This window comes from Oreochromis aureus, linkage group 6, assembly GCF_013358895.1.
Source record: "Oreochromis aureus strain Israel breed Guangdong linkage group 6, ZZ_aureus, whole genome shotgun sequence".
In the NCBI taxonomy this organism is placed as follows: domain Eukaryota; kingdom Metazoa; phylum Chordata; class Actinopteri; order Cichliformes; family Cichlidae; genus Oreochromis; species Oreochromis aureus.
The window spans coordinates 16023184-16047192 of NC_052947.1; the positions used below are offsets into that span (position 1 = coordinate 16023184).

General features: G+C 40.4%; 1 protein-coding gene across 2 annotated transcripts in view; it reads left to right on the top strand.

Moving 5' to 3' along the window:
* The window catches only part of fbxw7 (F-box and WD repeat domain containing 7), a 124381-nt gene that overhangs the window by 84628 nt on the left and 15744 nt on the right, over window positions 1-24009 (top strand). The window contains exons 1-6 of one of the 2 annotated variants that reach the window (XM_031756966.2): window positions 9735-10129; window positions 15667-15749; window positions 17269-17410; window positions 20404-20538; window positions 23031-23154; window positions 23334-23470. In XM_031756966.2, coding sequence (XP_031612826.1) covers window positions 10091-10129; window positions 15667-15749; window positions 17269-17410; window positions 20404-20538; window positions 23031-23154; window positions 23334-23470 — 660 coding nt within the window. In that variant the 5' untranslated portion in view covers window positions 9735-10090. Of the gene's footprint in view, window positions 1-9734; window positions 10130-15666; window positions 15750-17268; window positions 17411-20403; window positions 20539-23030; window positions 23155-23333; window positions 23471-24009 lie in introns of those variants that run through there. The other variant, XM_031756965.2, reaches the window with a different exon arrangement.

Consider the following 24009-nt stretch of genomic DNA (forward strand, 5'->3'; position numbering starts at 1 on the left):
TTTTTCTTTTTCTTCCACTTCTAGTTTTTGAAGATCTTACCATAATTTTCTATCTGTGATCTTTATTTGTTGGATTGACTGAACAATGCATATGTCAATAATCATTGCATGTCTTGTTTAAAGGTACTACAATAGTTTGATATTTGTCTGCTTTTGCATTATAGAGGAGGGGGATACAAATAGGCTTGCAAAGCCCTTCATGGTTCACAGCTCCTCTTCCCTTCCTGAAATGAAACATTTATGACCCTTGATCCTTGTCATTCTGTATAGCCTTTCAAATCTTGGGAGACATCTCTGTTTTGCTATCATCCATCCATCTATCCATCTTGCTCCAAAAAATTCATCAGTTTCCTCTTTTAATGCATTATAGCATGACCAGATCTTTTTGAAAACAGTAAGGTCCAGTGTTTCCCTAATATACAAAATATCTAACCAACATTTCTTAACTTGCATTGCCTGAGCCAAAAAGGTCACTCAATCCTCAGTGCTACCAGTACGGCAAATTAAATGGTGAATATGATCCCATAGCTCGTATACTTCCTGAATCATTGCTTTCCTTGTGATTGTCTACTCGTGCATTCTTCATCCTGGAGCACTTTTTTAGTTTGCCTCAGGCTGTTTTGTTAAGTAATAGTCCCATGTCCCATGTCCTCTTTGTTAATGTGAAGCGTTACAGGAAACATTTGACTACCATTTCTGAGTTGCGGTACACCCTTAGTAGAATTTGACAGAAACAATAGCAGGTTAATACAGAAGAAAATAATTTCCTTAAAGGAATTGATCTCAATCATTCATTGATTTTCCTGTTTATAATTTGTAGGACATAGAATAGGGGAGGGAATACATTTCTGTGGAACAATTCTAGATAAGGTAGGTAGGTAGGGTAGGATACATTTAACCAGATTTATTAAAAATTGTGCATAAATTAAAGTAACACGCTTGTCGTTTAGCATGCCAGTCCTGTAAAAACCTGCTTTTACAGCAGTATAGCAATCACAAAAACATGCTTGCTTTAGTCATTGATATTTGAGGCCATGTCCACTCCACACTCTGCATTCAGCTGCATTGCTTTTATGTTGCGTCATTCTTATTAACCAACAGAGGCCCATGTCAGAATGTCTAAATGTTCATGTGCTGCCTGTTTGATCTCTCTCTTTCCAAATAAAGTCATTTAAATCTCACTTTGTGGCATCAGACATGAGTTGATAGCAGTCAAGTCTAGCAATAAAAAGGTTGCTGTCACCCACTCTGCTGGTGGGCCATCACAGATAACGGTAATCCCGAACAGACACTTTAGACAAGAGCCTTGGCTTTCGCAACATGGCCGGTGGACACATCTAAACAAGATCAAATGTACCCACCACTTATCGCAAACTGTATTGCGCATCAAAATGGGAGTCACGTAGTTCACTGCTATCAAATGTTTATTTTGTTCACCTCTCCACTAACCTCGGCTAGCTTGAATAAGACTGACCAAACAAAGGCTGTGTTTGAAACTTTCAGCTGAGCAAACTTGAAAGATGTTCGGCCTGCATTTTTTCCAGATTAGCTCATCAGTCAGGCTCACCTGCCAGAAGGACTCGCCTTAGTTTGATTCTCAGAAAAGGCAGAGGCTGGAGCTACACCTTGTCCTCAAGACAAAATTGCTTGCTCTGATGATTTGTTTACTCTTTGTTGAGCTTCATTATTCTGCAAGTTTAGACACTCACACAGTGACTTGGCAGTGCGAGAAAGCTGCCATGCAATCTTTGTTCTTTTTTCTGATTGTTACGATGAAGATGTTACAGTTTGTAATAGAGCTGCAGCTATCAATTATTTTAGTAATCGAGTAATCTATCAAATATTCCATCAATTAATCAGATTAGAAATACCTGTCTCATGAATCGGCAATAACTAATATTCAAAAGTGAAAACATAAATGTCTTTCAACATGAACTGCTCATAGGTTTCCATTTTAGAAACTGCAGTGTGTTTTGGTTTATCTGTCAACCAAACGTATTGTATTTACCTGCCATGATAAAAGTGTAGTTTTAATGTATGTATTTTTTAAACAAAGCTTTGCACTTAAGGAAATACTATCTAAATACACTCAAGTACAGTCAAAGTCAAATAACATAAGATATATATGCAGTCTAAACTAAAGCAAAAAAATGTAGCTTTACTGTCTTCCTCGAAGGCGTTGTGAGTTTTTGTACATGTGTCTTTGTGTTAAAGTGTGCAATTGAATGAGTGTGTCTGTAAGCCTTTAAAGGAGAATGTGGTGGCTGCAGTGAAGAGAAGTGAGCATATCAGCATTCTGAAGACTGCCCTGTGCTGTGATGCTGCTGAAAACAAGACGTTATGATGGTTAATTAATAGTGATAACTCTGTGTCCAACCTAACAACCTTCAGGTCAGTGGCTTAGCATTTTACTGGCCAATCTTTTTTTTTTTTTTTTTTTTTCAATGGCTTGTAAAAAAGCTTTTATATTTTTAAATATGAATGCAAATAATATAAATATATTATATATAAAAATATACAAAATAAGGGGTGAGAACAGGTGTCAGCTTTTGATGATGATTTGGGGTTAGGGTTAGCATCGCTGCACCATAGTTGCGAGTTCTACAGCAGTTGATGTCGTTAACATGGTGGTAAAGGAGTGATTTAGAAGCAGCTGGTTAAACGACTTGACATGCCAGGTAGAAAATGTATTTCAGTTTGTCTCACTAATGTGCAGCTCCTGCAGTTACAAGGCTAAGTTAGAGTAGTTTTTGCTAAAGTGTTAAACAGTTGTATTATTTTTTTCATTTCGAATTTCCCAAGAGAGTGCGGCCTAGGCTACTGTTTTGCTTATATTTTACTTATGCTGTGTCACTGCTATTGCATTGTAATGCTGCTGGCACCTGGTAGCAGTACATTCACACTCAAATAGGTAGCCTGTCATCAATGACAGTAGCTCCTTGTAAAAGGAGGATGGAAAGTGCCCTTCATTTTGTTTGCATCTGGCAGGCAGCAGTATTTATTACTGTAACCACTGATGAAACATTGTTCAGTCGTTTTCTTTTAATGTCATCATAAATCATATAACTTTGAGGCCATATTGCCCACCTGTAATATACACAGTGTGGCTGAATAAAAGGCATGTTTATGGAGCCACAGTGAGTTGGTGTGCATGTGATGACTGTTTGTACTAAATGTAATTTCAATCCATTTGGTACTTTTGACTTTTTAAGTAACACTTTACATTCTAGATGTGCTAGAAGAAAAGTTCATCTTCTCGTAACTCCATCCATATTTTGTTAAAATCAGCATTGCCATACAGAGAGCCACGCTGCTACCTTGCCTATTAAATCTTGACGCTAATGCTTAAAAGAAGGGTAAATGTTCATTATTTGTGCTTAATTCACTGGTTATACCAGACGGTTCAATAGCATCCTCTAATCTCTGATCTCTGATCCGCTTAGATAAAGGTTAAATCTCACTTCAGATGTTTCTCATGCACATTTCCTTTTGAAACCTTTTATTTGGAACAGCAAAGAAGCAAATTACTGCTTTGTTGAAGAGATAAAGAGTAGTATGTGTAGACTGTGTTCCAGATGAGATCAGTATCAGATGAGGGGAAGTACCAAAGCCAGCTTGATGAGCAAGTTTGTGTAGCAAGTTCAGGTCAAGGCAAGCAACCGAGCCACTGTGAGAATATCCCCCACACAGTTTGCTGCCACCTTCTCAAGCATATTTGGGGATCCTCAGATGACAGGCAGCACAAATTGGCGCTCTCTGCTTCATCTAGGATAGGAGAGTGATAATTCTGGATGATTAAAGAGGTTTATTCGCTCTGTGTAAATGTTGATGCCAGCCCTGGCCAAGTTTCACCTGGCTCATCTCTCACATTTCCATAACATTCTTTCATTTGTCAATGAGATATGACAGTCCAGGCTGTATCCACATGCAAAACCCACATAGGCCTATCATTGGAAGAGGATTAAAAAGAGAGGGCAACAGTAATACTGACCATTTGCCTGTACAGTTTGCCTTCACAAGTATGCACAGACATATACAACTTAAGGGCACTTTTTATTAGAAAGTTATTGGACGGATAAGTTTAATTCCTTCAAATGAATAGAGCCAAAAGCTATTTTAAAGCATCCCTAAATAAATGTTGACACTTACCAGCTACCATTATCATCTAGAGCTATACCCAAATTTTCAGGTCTTTTGGTTTGACATTTAGTTTTTAATTTTGGGATTCAGGTATTTTTTTTTTAACTGTAAATATATACAATCTCACCTTTGGTGCTGGGCATCTTGCTTAGTATACTTCAGTTCATCTCACTGTTGCCTTGTTAACTTTGTAGCTAGATTTACTGACTGTTCATACCCCTTTAATAACTTTTTCTTTTTTTCTTTTTTTTTTACAAAACTTGCCTAGCAACAACTCCACAAGATTTTGCTCTCCTGCCTCAGACATTTTCTGTCTGCGGCACTCTGTACAGGGAGTGGCAGAGAAACGGGCAGTATCACCTGTGAATGAACTGTCTGCACATGTGCAGTGTTGTTTTGGTGGTTTTTCCCAAAGAGGAGACTGTGTGCCGTGTAAGAAAGACTGTCACCTTTTTCTCTTGCAGAGATTTTCCATATTCTGTAACATACAGTATGAGTATAATCTTTTTCAGACAACAAAACGAGGTAATAAAAATCAGGATCATTAAAAAAAAATGCCTCTAATTAAGCTGAAAGATGCGCGTCCTACTCGAACCATGTCAGCAATCACCAATTCCTCCACCCGCTGGCTGAAGCTTGGGATATTCACTGATTGCTACTGACGTGCTTTGGGCACTCTGATGGCCTCAGGGTTTAGCTATGATGCCTTTGATTGGACAACATAATGACTGAGAGCATCATTAAGTGGCAAAGCGACACAATTTCAGTCATTGATTACTTTGTCTTCATTGCCTGTGCTCCTATAAAATGAACCCTTTGGGAGAACCAATGAAACTAAGTCCATCTAAAGTTATAGAAGCTGTAGTTTGCCAGCACGTGCATTTTTCTGCGTCTGTCATTTTCAAACTTCAGAACTGTACTTTTGCTTTATTTTATACATGAAAGAGATTAGCTGATAATGCTTTTTCTGGCACTAAAATTACCACACACATAGTTAAAATGTGCCAAGTCTCAATTTTAGAAGTCTGAATGGGGGATTTAGAGGAAAAATAGAAAAGCAGTATGTGTAGACTTATTATTTCTTATCAGATGTCATTATGCCCCGGATTTTGGTTTATGTTGCCATTCTTTCAGAGATTTGCAAAGCTGTGAATTAAGAAAGGCTACTGGTCAACTCATTTATAAAGTGTGAACAATTGTTACGCATTTTGGCTTTCAGTCTGCAGACTTCCATCTATTCTGGGTACGTGTTGAGGCCACATTGTCATTTTACCTAAGCACCCACACTAGACCACAATGTTTTCTATGGGGAAATTAGCTGCGTCTGCTATTTCCCTGCGATTGCTTCTGTGGTCAGTGTCAGTTGTACACAAAGGGAGGAGACATTATGGCTGTTGTTTCCAATAATATTGTTTTATGACAACATGGAGGCTGAACAGAGATCTGGACATCCCAGTTCTGCATGAGATGTAGCACCATCACAGGTTTATCTTTGTAGTTACCTAACGAGAGCAGAAGTGCACAGGAAGTCTGAACTTCCTTTGAATAAAAGAATGGTCACTATATTCAGGAAGCTTTCCTTTGTGATGCATGCTTTATCTTTATCTACTTTTTACTGCAAACACCACAGAAGACAATTTTTCCTTTTTGTACCAAGTACAAAAATATGAAACTTTTACATGTCTTCTGCTGACCAGGTTATGCTAACTTCATCAACAAGGGAGAAATTCCTCTTTTGGTTCTGTTAAGTGGTGAATACCAAGTAAAATGCAGTGTTATTTTTGGCCAGTATTTGCTCTTATGTCTTCAGCCTTTATAGTGCATGTACATGTGCCTCTGAGGGACAAACACTGGATACTGTTCTTTGAATGTAATCATTCTCACTTTAGTGTTGGAGCTGTAATATATATTTGTCTTCATGTTCATTGTGATGACCTTTGCCTGTTATTTTCTCAGAGCTCCTCTACTTCTATACATTTTAAAACGCTGCATCTGCATCCACTTCCACTTTCTAAATAATTGCCGATAACTGCAAATACTGACCTCTGTTCTCCATTTATTTTTATTTAAGCCTATTGATGTCACAGGGGAGATGCCTCATCCTCTTGCTTTAATTTCTTTCTTTTTTTCTTTTTGACCTGACCCCTTCAAACTTGAATGTCTCAGTCGCGTGGGTGGCTGTAGGATATGTTAATTCATCTCCATGCAGATGATGCCATTATTATCCACCACAGAATGCCATGATCCATGATTTCCTTATTCATTAAACCTCCCCCACACGGATTGCATCTGTCCAGTCTGGCATGGGGATCACATTTAACCCATTTGAGGAAAATCTATTGAATGCAGACCCCCTGCTTCTCATTTTTTTTTTTTTTTTTTTTTTTTTGGTCCAGAGAAGACAATCGCACAATGACATGACCCTATTTAGTGATGCATCGCTGCCCAAGAAGTATTTGCCTCCTTCAAGTTCACCACCTCACATTAAACATTTTCTCAAGAAAGCCCCTTTCTCCTGTAGTTCAGCTTTTTTCCCACCAACATCTGTTGATTGGAAATCGTTCCAGTCACCAATCCTGCGAAAACAGCTGTGAGGCTTTACTTATTACTCCTCTAATTAGTCAGTGTTTCACTTATCACAAAGTGCAGCAATTTAATTATTGTGACAGCTTCCTAATTAAGGATTATTTTTCTCAAATTTTCTTATTTTCTGCTTAATTGTTTGGTTTCTGGTGTACATTTTCCATTTCCTTTTTAAGCCCAAGTTGTACAGATAGTTTCAAAAGTTTAGTTTGAGTGACCAGCAGCCTAACAGCCAGAGATATTTACATATTTTTACATATTTAAAAAACTTAGTATTTGAGAGGCCACAGCTAGAGGGCTTTGATGGCTGTTCCTTAATTCTGTACTTTATGATTAATCTAGTAATTGTTTAGGACTTAATGCAATGTCTGACATCATTTTAAATGTCAGTATTATGGCCTTGCTTCTAAAATCTGTATATTTTAATGCATATATTAGGTATATACTAATCCAAAGATTATCAAAAACTAGAATGACGGGAAGATCAGACTAGGTAGCCAATCCGAGGATGCTCATCTTACCTGCAGAGTTGTACAATATCTGAGGCAGTGTGCTAAAAGCTTGACAAAGAAGTTGTCTATTTATGCACAGTCGAATAACACAGCATTTGCATTTACCCACAAGCATGCTGTGCTAAAACGAAATTACTATTTTTGTACATTTTCCTCTGTTTAAATATTACAGCCCTCCCATGGCTGTAACCTGGCTGTCATTTGTTGATTATAATGAACAAGATTTTTTAAATGCAGTTTGCTTTGAGAAGACGACACCTGCTTTGTGCAGGATTTTGGTTTTGATAAGCAGGAGACTGGTATCAGCAGGGAAGGGGCCTGTTAATGCTTTACCAACTGGCAGAAGGAGAGTGACAAAGGAGGCCACGGACCATTCAAAGGCCACCGTGCAACCCCGCTCGCATACCAAGCATTCCAATGTGCTGTGTAAAGGTTGGGCCGGCCGATAGCATCGAGAGAGCCTTTCTCATGAGAGCCACCTTAAACACACACACACACACACACACACACACACACACACACACACACACACACACAAAGCTCCTAACCGCTTTGTCTCATGCACCCTGACGTCCACTGATTTGAAATCCTTTGTGTCGGTATTGCTGTGGTGTCCTAGTGTCTGTAATGCTTAGATTAGCTAAGTCCCAGTATACCTTGTATAAAACAATAAATCATGTATCGTACAGTACCCTTTAGGCACATTACAATGCAAAATAAGCCTCAAGATGTAACTCGGATTGTGGTAGATTTTTACCAGGCATCTCTTCTTTGCCAGCTTTAAAATTCCCACCTGTGCTAGGTCACTCTGTAATTACAGGTGTAAGCCAGGAGAGTCTGAAAGGCTGCCAGATCTCAGTGCTCAGTCACCTGTGAATAGAGCCCATCCCATGACCCTTCATTGTCTCTGCAGTTTCGATGATCTGAGGCTGATGTCGTATGAGGTCAAGCGTTGCAAATGTTGGATACCACTTGAAACAAATGGTGTAGTACAAACTCTGCACCGAGTGTCAAAAACCTTTTTGTAGGAGAAAATGTTGAGAAATCAGAAAGGATTGTTGTGACCAGTCATGTTGTCCGAATTACTCAAACAAATGCACTTGAATGTGTTTATCGTGACCGGCTAAGCAGAGGAGCATAGTCATTGGTTTGTTTACTTGGTTCAGTGTTCCAGTGAGCAGAAATCTCACTGGAACATTGAATGTGTTTTGACAGATTATCTTTACCTGCTCAAACTAAAGCTCCCATTTTGAGGTTGTGGATTTTCCCATCTCTAATCAGAGTTGTAAAGCTATCAGCAGTGCATAGTGTTTGTAACTGGACAGGTGCAGTTGGCTATTATCTGCCATCCTGAAATGCAAATACTGTCCTGCAGGAAGCAGGTGCAGCAGATATAGATCCATTCACATATTGCCTGATTGGTTTTAATGGCTGACTGTTTTCTGTCATGTGATCTGTTGACAGTCATTTTAATGCAGCAGTCCGGTGCAGTATCTGTGTAAACCCTTCATAGAGCTAGAGCATGTGGAAAGAATATGTTAAATTCCTGTAAAAATCCAAATTACTCTCTTTTAAAATGGCAATACTGTGCATCGGCTTTGGCAGAGGTGTGCGGTCTGAGTGCCTAGTGAGAATTGAACTGCCAATATTTAGCTAATTTGTTCGTCTTTTATAATGTATACCTTTGGGTAGTACTAATATATCAATCACTTGGGTCACTTTTTCTAGGCAGAAACAGCCAATTAAGCTCTCAACTTTTAAGTTTTCTCACATGACAGTGAAATACATGTTGGATTTGTGCTGTGAGTGGAATAAAACGATACATTAAAGGAAGCCCGGAAAATTGTCACGGGTCAGCTTTTGCACTTTCTGATATTTTAAAATATTAGAATAACCTAAAAAATAGCCAGATCATTTACAGCGCTAATATTTAATAAACAGATTTTGTTACGTTTAATTTAAAATAAAATTAAAAAAAATATAAAAACAGTTTTTAGTTATGGGAAGTGAGCGGTGTAGTGAGAGGACTTTGACTTTCCATCAGTGCGTAATACATGTCATCTTTAGTATAATTTGACGCAGAGGATACCTCCTGTGTGTTTTTTGGAGCTTGCAACAAGTGTGTGTGTGTGTGTGTGTGTGTGTGTGTGTGTGTGTGTGTGTGTGTGTGTGTGTTTGACGGGGGGTCCGCCTTTGATGCGACGAGTGAAGACAAGTCCGTATCCCACCTGGTCTCTGTGTGTGTGCTGCCTGTCGCCTGCTACGCATATGTCCCCGGGTGCTCCGCTCGCGGAGGGATGCGCTGCGCACAGTGTTGAATGCTGGACTGCACCATTCCTGTCGTCTCCAGCGGGGAGGCTGTAATCCGATCCCGTTCCGAGGAGCCGTCGTGCAGCCTGCGAAGAGGAAGAGGGCACTGCTCTGCGCTCTGACGCTTCTCTTCCTGCACTCCTCCCCCTTTCTGCTGAGTATCACCCTCTTTCTCCCCCTCATCTGTTCACTCCCTGCTCGGCGGCGCACAAGCCTCCGGAATCGTCGCAGTGCATTGTTCACCCATCGACCTAGCCCCTTTAAGTCGACGTGATACGACGGAGCTTTCCCCCCTCTCTCTTTCTTCTACTACTTCTTTTTTTCTTTTCCCCTGCTAATGTCTTTACCGGTGGAATCTACTGCATGCACGCCAGTCCGGTGACGTGCCCGAGCATGTTCACATCAGAGCCAGCGTCGGATTTACCTGAGAGTACACTGCCCTCACACTGTCAGAGCGATCTCGCCGCCGCGCACGCAGATTTGGACTTCACCGATTGTCACTGAGAAGCAAAGGAAAAAGGGGGGAAACACACCGGATTACAAGGATGGGGTTCTACGGCACTTTAAAGATGATTTTCTACAAAGTGAGTAGGATTTATGCTCGTATTATCCGCCGTGTCACCTCCGGCACATCCTCATCTTCTCTCCGTGTGTTTGGCTCGCTCTGTCGCCCACATTATCTTTGACGCGCCTCTCGCGGCAGATCGTACGGCCACTGCGGAGGATGGACAGCATTGTAGCAGACCCCCAGAGACGCCTCTTTAATTGCTCAGGCCGTAATGTTGTGTTAGCGTTGCGTTAAAATCTTTTAATATGCTACTAAGCCGTTTGACGTCCTTTCCGTCATAGTAACTTCGGCTGTGTAAATAAACGCCGCCACCGCCGCGGTTCCGGGTGACATTCATCGCGTTGGTGAATTTGTTGTTGCTTTGGGGGTGCTTAATTCTACAATCCCCGATAAAAATGTGTTTATAATTAGGCGTTATACACTCCTGAATGTAACGAAGCCCCCATTTTATTTTTTTTAATGTATTTTTCCACCTTACCTCCCATCAGTGTTGGTAAGATGCTGTGCACCTGTACATCAACTGTGGGTCCTCCCTTTCACAGACCCTAGTAGATGCTTGAGCAATTACACATTTTAGGTAATACAGCACTGATGGAGCACCATGTATGCTTAGGTACATTCAGAAATAAGGGCTTCAAGCTCAAAGACGCCCAGGTTCCCCTGCAGTCCTGCCCAGTTTGCAGGGTTGTTATTATTGTACATTATGCAGCAGTGGCTATCTCCCACTGACCAAAGTAACTGCTTGAGATGCATGCATGCATCAGTCTGCCTGCATTCGCCTGTTGGAGTAGCCAATTCCCTGACACTGTGCACTTGCCTCAGGCTCCAACTACAGATAATGGGTCACTGTGTCAGACAGCGTGAGGTAGAATATCCTCAAGGATGTTGGGTGTATTATGCTGGATTGCAGCCATAAAAATCGTCCTCCCTTAGCTGGAAAATGCAGAGTACAAACAAATGCGGGAAAACAAAAAAAAAAAGCATGAAAGAGAATTTATAATTCAGACAATGTAAACAAATTTGTTAATCGTGTATAATTTTAAAACGTGGCTCAAAATATCCCTTGTGGTGGGGGATTTTTATCCAGTTAATCCTAATAATTGCGCGAGAGTGTTGTTAATAGATGAATAGCGCTTCATTGATTTGAATGTTCATGCTCATTTGTATTCTCCATCCATTTTTTAAGGATGTACTCATTCTTAGATGTATCAGGATTTTCAAGTCATCCTGCAGAGCGCAAATATATTAGTGCTGCTTGCGGGGCTCGTAGTGGCAGACTCTCATTTTTGAGGATGAATTCAAACCCGTCTTTCTGACTTGATTGCAGTTTTGGTCCTGAAAAACTCCTTCAACTAGCTCTCAGATCGCAAGCGTTTCTGTGCCTCAAACAATGCTGATTGAAATGAGGAGAAACTCTTTGACGAGTGCTTGAAAACACTATTTGAAAAATGAGAAAAGCCTTTTCTCGTGACTGATGCTGCAGGATGTAGTCGCCGTTAAAATGAATCAACACATTATGTAAGAATGATCGCTGTCTTTAAAATATCATTAACTCTCTGCATATCCATCTGTCGTGCTTTTGGCCAGATAGGGAAGTGGGGGTGGGGGGGAAGCCAGAGGAAGGAGGGGGACGGCTGATTGGTAGTGATTTACAAACGCTGTGTTCTCTGGTTACCTTTTCCCAGGCTGAAGCTGCAGAACAGGCTGGTTACACATTATTTTTTCATGCCCGCATTTAGTTTGAGGTTTTCTTACATGTGTGCGCACACACTCAAAGCCAGCCAGCGCTCCCCTCTCTTCTCTCACACTCGGAATCACACACACAAAAACCATACGCGCGCACACACACATACACACCCTCTGCATGCATTCACACACCCAGGCTCTCCTTGGCTACTGAACTGCCATTGCAGTGAGATCACCACTTTAGGAACAAGGCAGTTAGGTTTAAGAGCCCGGTCTTAACAACCCTGAATATCTTATAAACCCCTTTTTATATTATTCAGCAATCACACAAGCTATAAATGTAGACAAATGTAACACAAGCTATGTACCTGCTTAGCTTGGACTACGTTTGCATTCTTGTTGCCAAATTTTCGAGTGCCTTTTCTGTACTTCCCCCTCATGAATTACTTCAGGTTTTTATGGGTCCTCCCTTGGAGCTTTCAGCGGCTTCACGCATGAGCTGAGTTGTGAGGAAAGAATCACAAATCATTGGTCAGATCACAGTGTGGTGTCCAGCAGGCACCTTACCTGCAGTGCACATTGATGTGCTAATCATGCGCATGTGTTGTATAAGCTCAGACTTTGGTTGCCTGTCGGAAGTTTCAAGGCACAGAGTCTGTAAAGCTCATTAAAAACTAAGGTAGGAATCCCGTATCGATCAGAAGTCCATGGCTGCCAGTGCAGATGTGCTGCTCGTTATTCAGCATTTCTCAAGTCGTAGGCAAATGTTGCTTCCACATTCTTTTTCTTGGTCGCTGTTCTCAACATTCACATGAGCAACCCTCACATTTAAAACACAGTGAACATCAACACACACACACACACACACACACACACACACACACACACACACACACACACACACACACACACACACACACACACACACACACAAAATTATAGTGATAAACAAAAAAACACACATCTTGAAGAGAAGCATGTAATCATGCCACAGTAGCGCCAGACAGTATGGAGTCAAATGTCCAGTGGTGTTTTCCTGTGTCGCATATGAACTACAATAATACACCAAAAAAAGTGCATTGTTTGTGTCAAAGGGGAAAAAAGTTAAATTTACTTTTGGTTTCTGGCTTCTACGCATAATCGTCCGATTATACAGTCGCAGAAGGGTTCAAGGAGCAAACTTCCAGGTTGTGTGTTTGGAGCACAACAGGCTGGACTGTAACTGTAAACAAACTGTTGCTAAATACCTTTGACCCTAAACTGCTGCGCCACGAGTACTATAATCTTGTGAGAAAATCATTTATGTTAGAACTGCAGTGATGAGTTCAATAGTAGGGTTAGGAGATGGATTGCCATTTTTACTTTACCATAAGAAAACAATCACCCCACACCTGTCATTTGTTTCAATTTCAGGGTTTGTTTTGTTTTTTAATGCTTTTGAATGGCTGAGTGAACAAAACACACATTAGCGTTTGGTTCCAACATCTTTACACCCATCAGATCCCTGACAAATATTCGGGGATGGGTTTTGGATGGGTTTCAGCCACCTGCTGAACAATACCTTTTCAGAGGTTAGAATTTATTACCTTTTAAATGAAGTCTCTTGTGCTGTTGGCCTTGCAGTTTTTTGTTTAGTTTTTTCCCCCTTTTTTTAAGCATTACCATTCGCCAGTGTTGACCTAACGTGACTCCTAACCCTGAGCTGGTGGTATCCTTGAGATTTTAACAGTACTATAACTCTTAGCTGCACTGCTTATCTTTATGGTGCTTCCATTGTCAATACTTTATTGGAGATGAGTCAAATTAAGAACAAGATATTGTTTATTAGTATATAACATAACTATTTCCCCCCATAACGACGATGAGTTGACACCCCAGTTAATATCAATATAGATGTAGTTTGACGACCATTACAATGTGTTACATGTTTTCCAAGGGTAGCTCTAGTAAGCTGTATGGGCAGAGATTACATCACTAACCTCCAGCTGAATCCCCTCGCCTGAATGTGATGGATTTTCACTAAATGTTTCGACAGGCTGTTTGTGTTTCTGCCTTTACAAGAAAAAGTTCTGCTGCATTTGTGGCAACAAGCACCATCAGCGAAGTGCGGCCACACTTTTGAGTGTTTGATTCTCCCAACCATCCTCACAAAGATCAGTGTCTGTGTATGAATGGGTGAGACGGAGCTGCACCCACCCTTTGCGTGCAGGCTCTCAGGAAGATACAGAGAACCCTCTTCTGCATGGGAACTAGTGGAACTGCATCATAGCTTAATGTCTCAGTCAGTAATGCAACTGGGCAGGTAAAATTTATAACATAACTTTTGTACCAATAATATATTTTCTTAATTTCCACTATTGAAAACCATACTGATGACAACAGGGCTTACTGATATTCTGTTCCTTAGCAAATTAGCCCCGGGACGTGTTTAATACTGGGTTTCGGTACCGTCGATAGCTAGTTGATGTTAAAAAGTTGGGAAACTAACACACTTTATTTGTGGTTTTTAATGGATAATATAAAAGAAAATTAATGGAAAATAAGTTGAGAAAATAATAAGCTTATAAACTGATAATGAAAATACTTGTTTCTTGCAGACTTGATGCATAAGTAAAGTTCATTTTGATAGATATATATATATATATATATATATATATATATATATATATAGATATAGATAGATAGATAGATAGATAGATAGATATAGATATATTTTTTTTTTTTTTTTTTATTTTTTTTTACATCATACTTTTGCTGATATTACAAAGGAGCTGGGCTACAAGGATAAGGATCGGGAAAGGATTTGGTTTTGAATCCATGGGTTTACTTTTAAATCTACAAAAGCCTTCACTGAAATATGAAATATATTTAAATATTAAAAAGAACAAGGCCAGGCTGTTAGATTGTATATTGTTTTGGCCAGACACTAAAAATCAGTGTTCATTTATTCAGCTAGATTGTTTATTCATGAGGGACTGGAGATGAGATGGTGATCACTTGCATGTGTGTTGAGAAGCCTTGCCAAAGAAAGTGGCAGGCATGGGATGAGGAAAATTGGCTTGCCCGGGCCTCTACACAGGCTCCTTTGTTTGCACGGTAGGGTAGGTGGTAACAGGGACTGGGTGGTGTTGCGTACGTAGAGGTGATGGAGAATAATAAAGAACTGACTTGCTTGTTTTTTCTTTTCCTGCTGAAGTATTGGCGCATTTCAAAGAATAAACCCTAATACCTGCTTGAGAAACTTGTTATACTTTGTGGTTATTTTGTGCGTACAGGCATGCTTTATCCTTTGAGTTTGGGTGTGAATGCGGTTTCCTATTATTGCATATTATTGGATTTCTGGTTGCTCAGTTCTCTCAATCAAAATTAAACACAACACTGAAAAACAAACCTTTTCTGTGATGTGCCATCTCAGAGTGTATGCTGAGCTGTGCCACGGACAGATTGGTCATGTCTCTGTGCTTTGTTATGGCACATGTTAATTATTGAATCTCCAGCCCATGCATAAAAGTTTAATTTTCCATTTGCATAAAGCTTTTGCAAGACTGTGCTGTCTGTATTTTAATATGCAAAAATTCAGACGTTATGCTAACAAAGTCTGTAACTTGCAGGAGTCATTTTCTGCTTCCAGCACAGTTTAAAAAATAAAAATAAAAAGCTCCCTGACCCGTGTCCCTTCTTGATTTCCTTTTGAAGGGCTAGTGTCTTAGAACTAAATTGGTTTAGATTTTGTTTCTAAAGGAAAGTTACCAGAATGGAGTTGAATTCATGTCCAAAAGGTTGCCTCTAGCTTTTAAATACAGAATTTCCCACTTTTGTGCTTTCATTGTTACTAAGGTTTTTGTTTCTCCCCTTGTTCTTCCTCAGATGAAGAGAAAGTTGGACCATGGTCCCGAGGTCCGATCTTTCCCTTCAGGAAAAAAGCCCTGCAAAGGTCCAGAGTATCCGAGGTAAGAGCTTTTTCTCTCATAAGGCACCCCAGCTATCCACAGAGACTCATTTTCCCTTGTACTTTTGTTTATCACCTTAGGATCAAAAATATTATGGTAGAAATGATAAAATAAAAATTCTTCCTCCATTGTTTTAATGCTGAACATGTTATAATTGGGACTACCAAGGCGAGGAGTAAAAAATGCCAGGAGGCATGAACAAAGGTTTGCATTGTATATGTGTAAACAGAGGGATGCTCCCTCTTCCATTCTGTCTGCACCATCCAACCAGCCAGTGGTCCCAGATGTTTCTCTTACCCTGAATATTTAATGCCCGTGTTCACGTGTAGCTCCATTAAAATTCAAACTGAACACAGCCACTTAACTGTAAATGTTGCTATGTAACTCGCTCCGTCTCAGCTTCCTATCCCATTAAAAATGAATCAATAATGAAATCGACCCCCAGCTTCCCATTTTGCTGTCAGCAAGCAGAATGTGAGGCATCGAGGGTGCCCAGTGGATGGCTTCTGCTGCTGCCCTTACATTACAAGGCTACATGGGTACACTTTGAAGTCCTGTGCTGCCTTCCGCATCCAGATACAGCAGGAGACTCTGGGCCTGAATAGAAATATGTGGGACTGTGCACACTTTGAAGTCTGAGTCAGAAATAACACTTGCCATTTTATTAAGTATACATAGCGAGAACAAATGCACCTCTGCAATAAATCCCATCTCCGTGAAGGTTGTATTGATCAGTTTTTGTTGAAATGGTTTTAAAGAGGTGTTGATTCATTGTAATGCACATTCTGGAGGTTGTAGCTTGTGCTGCTGAATGGTGATGAATTGCATTGCATTATACAGAGAGGCCTTGTGTTAATCAGTCGGCGCTAATTCACACAGACAAGGTGGACAACTGTTTGGTTTTTTTTTTAATTGCAATGCTTTTGTGAAGACTAACTTTTTCTTACTGCAAATAATTATTTTTTTCTGAAAGTAATAATGTGATAAAGACGCCCAAATCTACTTGTAGAGTTGCTGATTAGCTTGAAAAGAATAATCATTTTAAAAGTAAATGTCAGTTTAATTGATTTAACCTATGACTTGCCAATAATAACTAAGAACGGATTTAATTAAGAAAAGTGCACTAAAGCAAAAAAATTAAAAATTAAAATTAAATTTGCCTGCAAAATAAAAGCTTGGGCTTGATTGCTGTCATAATTGTCAGAGATAACACAAAAGATTCCAGGAAGTTGAATGTAAAAAGGTTTTTTTTTTTGTCCATGCCTGATTTGATTTAGCAGAGTTTGCAGCAAAGCTTATTTAAAAAGCTTCTTCATAGTGTGCTTCCTGTTATTCTCATTAAGAATATGCTGGGATGTGTAATATTTACATGTGTTTTTCTTAATTGCAGTGACAGCAGTGCTTTTACAGCCTCCACACCCCTACTTAGACTGCAATTTAGTTATGCTATTTGTCTTTAAAGGTCTCATATCAGCATTGGTCTTCAAGGTGCTTTGTTTCCTCCCTTTTTAAATTACAGCCCGACGGGAATTGTCCCATGTCCGGCCACACCCACCACATTTGGCCACATCAGAACAGCCAATGGTCAGGGGCAACAGAGACGACGTATCACCTCAATTCAGCCACCCACGGGTCTCCAGGAATGGCTCCGAACATTTCAGGTGAGCGCTCTGGAGTCTTTTTCTTTTTCTTTCTTTTTCCCCACTCTTGGGCGACTCTGAACCCTCGAGGAAAAGCTCATCACAAAGCAGATGTTGCGTCCAATCAATGTTCACTTAGTCTCAGAGATAATTGCTGCCTTGTTGTTGTGGCCCAGCACATTACCATAGGCACTGTAGCGTGGAATTGGGATTAGCCGTACCTGTTCAGACTGAAAAGCAGAGTTATAAGATCACATTAGTCTGCTCTAGACTTCTTATTTAACCTTTATTTAACCAGGAACTCCCGCTGGGATTAAAATCCCTTTAAAGGAAGTTATGGCCTGTGCTTTCTTCTTCTTCTTTTTTTCCTCTGTGATCCTCTGAAATGGAGACGTTACTTCAGTGTGAATGTCTTCCTTGAGCAAAGTTGGCATAAAAACTTTTGTCCTCTTTTTAGCCACTTAAGTAATTAAGTGTCATTTACTCTAGAGACTAGCAAAGACATGATGTAATATTATAGTTTACCCCCTATTTATGGTAAATTTCCTATGTTGTCATTGTCTGATGGATAGAACCTAATAGTCATTTCTTTCATGTTAAACTTAAGCGCTAATGACTTCAAGGAAATAGGATGTCATTTAAACATATTAGCCTGGATTGGGCCTCTCTGATTTTCTATATAATGGGTTGCCATGGATTTCATTACCTAAGAGAGTTTAAACCTATTATCTTTGAACAGCAGGGTGAACCCGTGACACCTTGGTGTTTGTTTTACATATATTAGTCCTCAGGCCAGAACATCAGTCTGCTCTCTTTAATCGTACAACTGAAGCTACAGGGAGATAAACCTCAAGCTCACATTCTGTACATTCCCCAGTCCAGTCCAAGCCTGCATGTAGCTCCCGTTAGTGAGAAACACCTCTTACATACGTGCACGATCACCGAAACCTTGCATATCGCACCCCGGGATTAGTTGGAGATTTTTAGAAATGGGCTTATTTCTCCTTTTTGGCGAGTTAAATGAGGAAACTGCTGCCACTCATGTCTTTAGATGAAATATAAAGATACAGCAAGTGGCTAATTACATTAGCTTTGCAGAAAGAGTGGCAACAAAGGGAAACTCTTAAGATGACTGTGTTAAAGGTAACAAAATCCACCTACTAATGTCTAAAGCTTATTCATTAGCATATCTCCTTTGTTTAATTTGTACTCGAGCAGAAGTGTAAAAACAATGGGCCTCAGTGTTAATTGTTATTGTCATTAGAACTGGTGTAAGAGATGACATGATTGCCTCCTTAGTCTTTATAGCTTGTAGAAATCCTCCTTGTTGTAATCTGTTTTGTTCGCAGTTTTTATTTTTTGTTTTTTAAAGAAAGTGAAAGCGCTTAGTTTGAGGGGCTATATGAGAAGCTTGGACTGTTTTTTGAGTCGCCTGGGAGTTTATGTTGCCCAGGTCTGGTCTACGGACTGTTTTCCTTTTTAAGAAAAAAAAAAACTTTGTCAAGCTTTAAATTAAAAAAAAAAAAAAAAAAAGGATCTTTGAAAAACACTGCAGGCTGTAGTTTGAAAGTTTACTGGACAAAAAGGTTCTCAGCTCTGGTTGGGAACTGTGGAGCTCTGGTATTCAGGTTTCTGTTGGAGTGCAAATTATCAGTTGTGAAAACACATAAGTAGCTGTTGCACAGTCCCCCCTCTGTCAGGGAGGGGGTCTCTTAACTGCCTGATTAGCTTTAGAACCAACACCTCTGGCTAAAACTTTTAGCTGCCAAATTACAGGTGGTTTGCGTATGCCAGATTTTCCACCCTGCCTCGTAGCCTGTAATCATTGTCTGGATTTCAGCGCTCCACAGAGGGGAAAACAACTGTGACTGTGGGGTCCAACATACGGTTAGAGAGCTGCTCAGCAGTAACTGAATGTTCAAGCAGAAGAAATAAGCATGCTGACTACTAATAATGGTCTTGATGGAGTCTAGTTCCCCGTATTCACATTTTCCACTGCTGGAAATATGCAGGTGCCTCGAGCAATCCGGTGCTGCAGTGGAGGGCACGTAGGGAACATTAAGGTGTCAGACATCCTGCACAAGGAAGGATGCTTCCAAGGCGCTCCAATCCAAGTTCAGACTTGGAAGAAAAACTTACACAAGAACACGTAGGCGTCATTCTGTTCCCACAATGCCCCAATGCTGTTTTCAATTTGTGCTACTTGTGGATGTATACCGAATATGCTGCTGATGGTGTTAAATTAGTCCACTGCCAGGTGGTTTAGAGCAACCAGACAAAGAAAAAAGCACACATTTCAGAGGAACAGACCACAATAAAAGCAGGGAAGGTACCTGTAATCTTTGTAAAAGTCGCAGGGACGTTATTGTGGTTGGATAAATAAAAGCAAAGTTTCATAAAATCACTTTAAAGTCATATTATTTTAACATAAACCTTCGGTTCCTCTGGCTAATCTCTTAACTTGCCTCATAGCTTTGGCAGCAAAGAAATGTTTTTACAAGTGGGTCACTGTTTTCTTTCCTCTCCTCATGCACACACGAGACACCATCCTATATTTAAATTGAAGGAAGAAAAGCTTTGCATCTGTTTTATGGGAAACCAAATGCATTCACCACATTCATTAGGCTTCAAGGTAAATTACAAGAAAACTCCATAAAGCACCTCTTTTTTTTTTTTAATGTTGCTGCAAAGTCATTAAATCCGGCTAGAAGCTCTGTAAACCCTAGATTTAAAATTAACATCTTGTCGTGCATTTTTTTCCCAAGCACAATATATAATGCAGCGGCGAAGGAGAAAGTTTTGATCTAAAATAACATTAAATTTTGCTGTGATGTTCTGTACATGACTGACACCATTGCACCTCTGGTGTTTTCTATTAAATTGGCCCTTTTTTCCCATTGACCCAGGCTTCCACTTTGAAACAGCCACATTTAATGGTTCCCCTCTTCAAAGTAAAGTCATTTGAATAATTTCAATTTTCTCTCTCCTTGTGTGTGTATGTGTGTGTATTCCAGAGCTGGACTGGCCCAGAGAAGCTGCTGGCGCTGGATGAGTTGATTGACAGCTGTGAGCCCACACAAGTAAAGCATATGATGCAGGTGATCGAGCCGCAGTTTCAGCGAGACTTCATCTCCCTGCTGCCCAAAGAAGTGAGTACCCCTCACGCACCTCGTCCCCTCTGCCTCGGCGTCCTCTGTATTCTGACCCGAACTCCCACAAGAAGCTTTTATATTTGTTCTCGAATGAACACACCTGAAAAAGACACAAGGCAGTCGTCTCAGCCTTGATGGTCTGTCGCGGTCTTCCCTCGCATCATTTTAGGGCATCCATAGTGGGTGTCTTGTTTTTTGCTCTACATCATAACTGACAAAACAAACAATGTAAAGTGGCACGCTGATAATGTCACATAGGGGTTTCTTAACAAATCGGCCTCAATTTGCTGAAGCTTGTGTAGCAGATCAGAGACTTCACACCTTGTCTGGCAGGTGTCAGGATTGGGGGTGGGTGGGGGTAGTGTGGAGAGTGAGGCAATAGGATGCAACATTTCAAGGTGTCTGTGTCACTTGCTCTAAAGCCAAATATACAAACAGCTTTATGTGTGTTCGCACCGGTACAGGAGAGCTCTCCTTTCATTCTGTTGCTCCTTAAAAGAAAAATGAGCAAAGAAACCAAACAACAACAAGCAGCTTTGACTTCTTTTGATAATCCCACCTCTCCTCTTAGATCCAGCTCCAGGAAAAATATTAGGTGTGGCTGTCAGGTAATTTTAGCAGGACGGTCCCTTTGGGTTACACTTGAGATACAGTCGAAATTGAAACTATGAACAGATTCTGCAGAAGGCTGAGTGTCAGACTTTAAAAGCAATTTGAGATTGATTTATAAAACTATTAAAATATCCTCCGGCCTGTAATGATGGCCGGCTTAGATGGGCTTTGGGGTGATTCAGGTATAACGATGACTTGGAAGTAGACCTAACTGTGTACTGTAACACATTTAAACCAAGGAGAAGAGATGATTGAACTTTTGACTAATTAATTTTGTGTGGATGAATCTAGCATATTAATTCACTATAGCTGAATATAGTATAGACAGATTCTCAGTCACTATTATGGATCCATCATTAATTAAAATGGAGAAGAACTGATTAATTGACTGTGATGGAAAAGCAATACGAGTACATCACTTTGAGCTGTCAGAAATTATATATGATGTCTTTAAATTTTTCTCTAAACTTTTCAAATCAATAATAATTGACAGCTGGATACCATCCTAAGTAATTTGACTCCATGCTGATGTTCGTGGCAGCGCACCTGAATTTGTTACTCTGTCGTGGGGTCGCTGTCATCTCGTATTGTTGTTGGATAATGAAAGGACAATATTTACACAGCAGCTTACGCCTCATACTGTCAAATGAACCCGTAATCCTTTTTTATGCAGATGCACAACAATCTCTTGACCTAACAGGTGATCCAGCTCATTGTTTTTGTGCAAATATATATGTATTTGAATATGTTAGTGGAACGAAAAAGCAGGTGATTGTCTTTCTGGTTTATGCTCATTTGTTTCAATGAGCTGTAGCATTATTACCTGCGCTGAGAAGCTCAATGTAAAATCTTTTTTTAAGGCTTCTACAAACATGTCTACTCATCTTAATGACTGCTGTACAAGCTGCACTAATTATCTTACATTTGTTTTCTTAGATTTTTTTTTTTATTCAGTTAACTTGTTCAGCACATCCACACTAAAACACTTTAATTTTATCATGTGTGCTGCGTTTATGCCTAGAACCCACACCACGTCACAACTTTAATCCATGAAATGGAATTTTGAGGGGTGCTGTTAGACCAGTTTTAGTTTGAAAACTCATGCATTTGAGTTTGGATGGGCAGAAACGGGACTTCTGGAAACAATCATCCAGGTTTTCATCTCACAAGACAAAAAAGTAGACCTGTCATCTTCTGCTTTTGGCTAATCCCATTAGCTTCAATCTCATCCTATCCCTAGCATCCTCTTCTGTCACACCACCTCCTACATGTTCTCCTTCACTGCATCCATGAACCTTTTTTGCGTTCTTCCTCTTATCCTCCTACCTGGCAATCTTCCACATCCTTTGTCCAGTATGTCCACTATCCCTCCACTGCACATGTCCAAACCGTCTCAGCTTTGCCTCTCTCTTTGTCTCCAAACAGCTGAACCTGAGCTGTCTCTCTAATGCACTCATTTCTAATCCTGTCTCTCCTGGTCAAGCTGTAAACTGTCAGTCTGTTCTTACCGCCCAGGCTCATCTGTTACTTTTTACTGTCTGTTTTTAATCGTCAGTCAAAATGAAGAAATTGTTGGTCATTTTGGCATTTGTCATTCTTAGTAGTGACAAATGTTCATAGTATTTTTTTTTTCTCATTTCAGACCCTCTTTGTTTCCTGTTTGTCATGGCACACACATGCCCAGTTTACCTAATGGTCAATATATGATGTACATTGTAAATGTACATCATATATTGACCATTAGGTTATTGAAAATGTATGATATGTATGTCACCTTAAACTGTTGTTTACATCAACTGTAGAAAGTTATAGCTTCTTTTTCCTCCCCCCATTACTGCTTTACACCTTTCACATTGCTCGTCCTTGTCTTTCAACAGCTGGCTTTATACGTGCTGTCATTCCTGGAACCGAAGGACCTCCTCCAAGCAGCACAGACGTGTCGCTACTGGCGCACCCTTGCAGAAGACAACCTGCTGTGGAGGGAGAAATGCAGGGAAGAGGGTGAGCCTAACTGTTTGCAACAGATGCAGGCAGACAGACACCATGCAGTCGCCCAGCGGGAGCAGTCTGAAGCAACTGCTGTGCTTAAAATTGTGGTTATTCCTATTTGGGAAAAATGCACTTTTATTGAAAAACAAGGACATTTTAGTCCAACTGGCTTCTTTTCTCCCTTCTCACAGGTATCGATGAGCCCCTTACCCTGAAGAAGAGAAAAATTGTCAAGCCTGGCTTCACTCACAGCCCCTGGAAGAGTGCCTACATCAGGCAGCACAGAATAGACACTAACTGGAGGAGAGGGGACCTCAAATCACCTAAGGTAGCTTTTCTTTCAAACTTGAATTCCCCACAGGTTAGAGGAGTTTTATAGATCGGATCAAATGGCCTTGAGGCACAGAACGATGGTTCAATAAGAGTCTGAAGTGTTAAACTGATGGAAAGTTAGTGAACGGTCAGGTCTGTGCACCCGGGTATTTGTTTGGAATATTAATTGAGCTGGAGCACAGGAAAATCTTATTCTCCTTCACATTAAAGACTCGCCGTCTCTTTTACCTGTTCAGAAGCTTCTCATAGAGCATGACCAGCATGCTGAAGCTCATCCTTAATGGACCTTGTACGCTGTAGCTGTTTGTGAAACAGCTGCAGGTCATTTTAGGCCGCGACTGGCATAAATTAGTTCCCCACGCTCGTCATAGTCCTTTGCATATGCAGTGTGCCCTGTCAGTTGCTGAGCTCGCAGTCCTGTGACCCACTAGCTGAGACTGAATGTATGCAGCACTGCTTAAAGGGCTGTGTACACCTGCAGCGCTTGATGACATTTTCACTTTGATGCATAAGAAGTGTTACTGTCAGCATCAT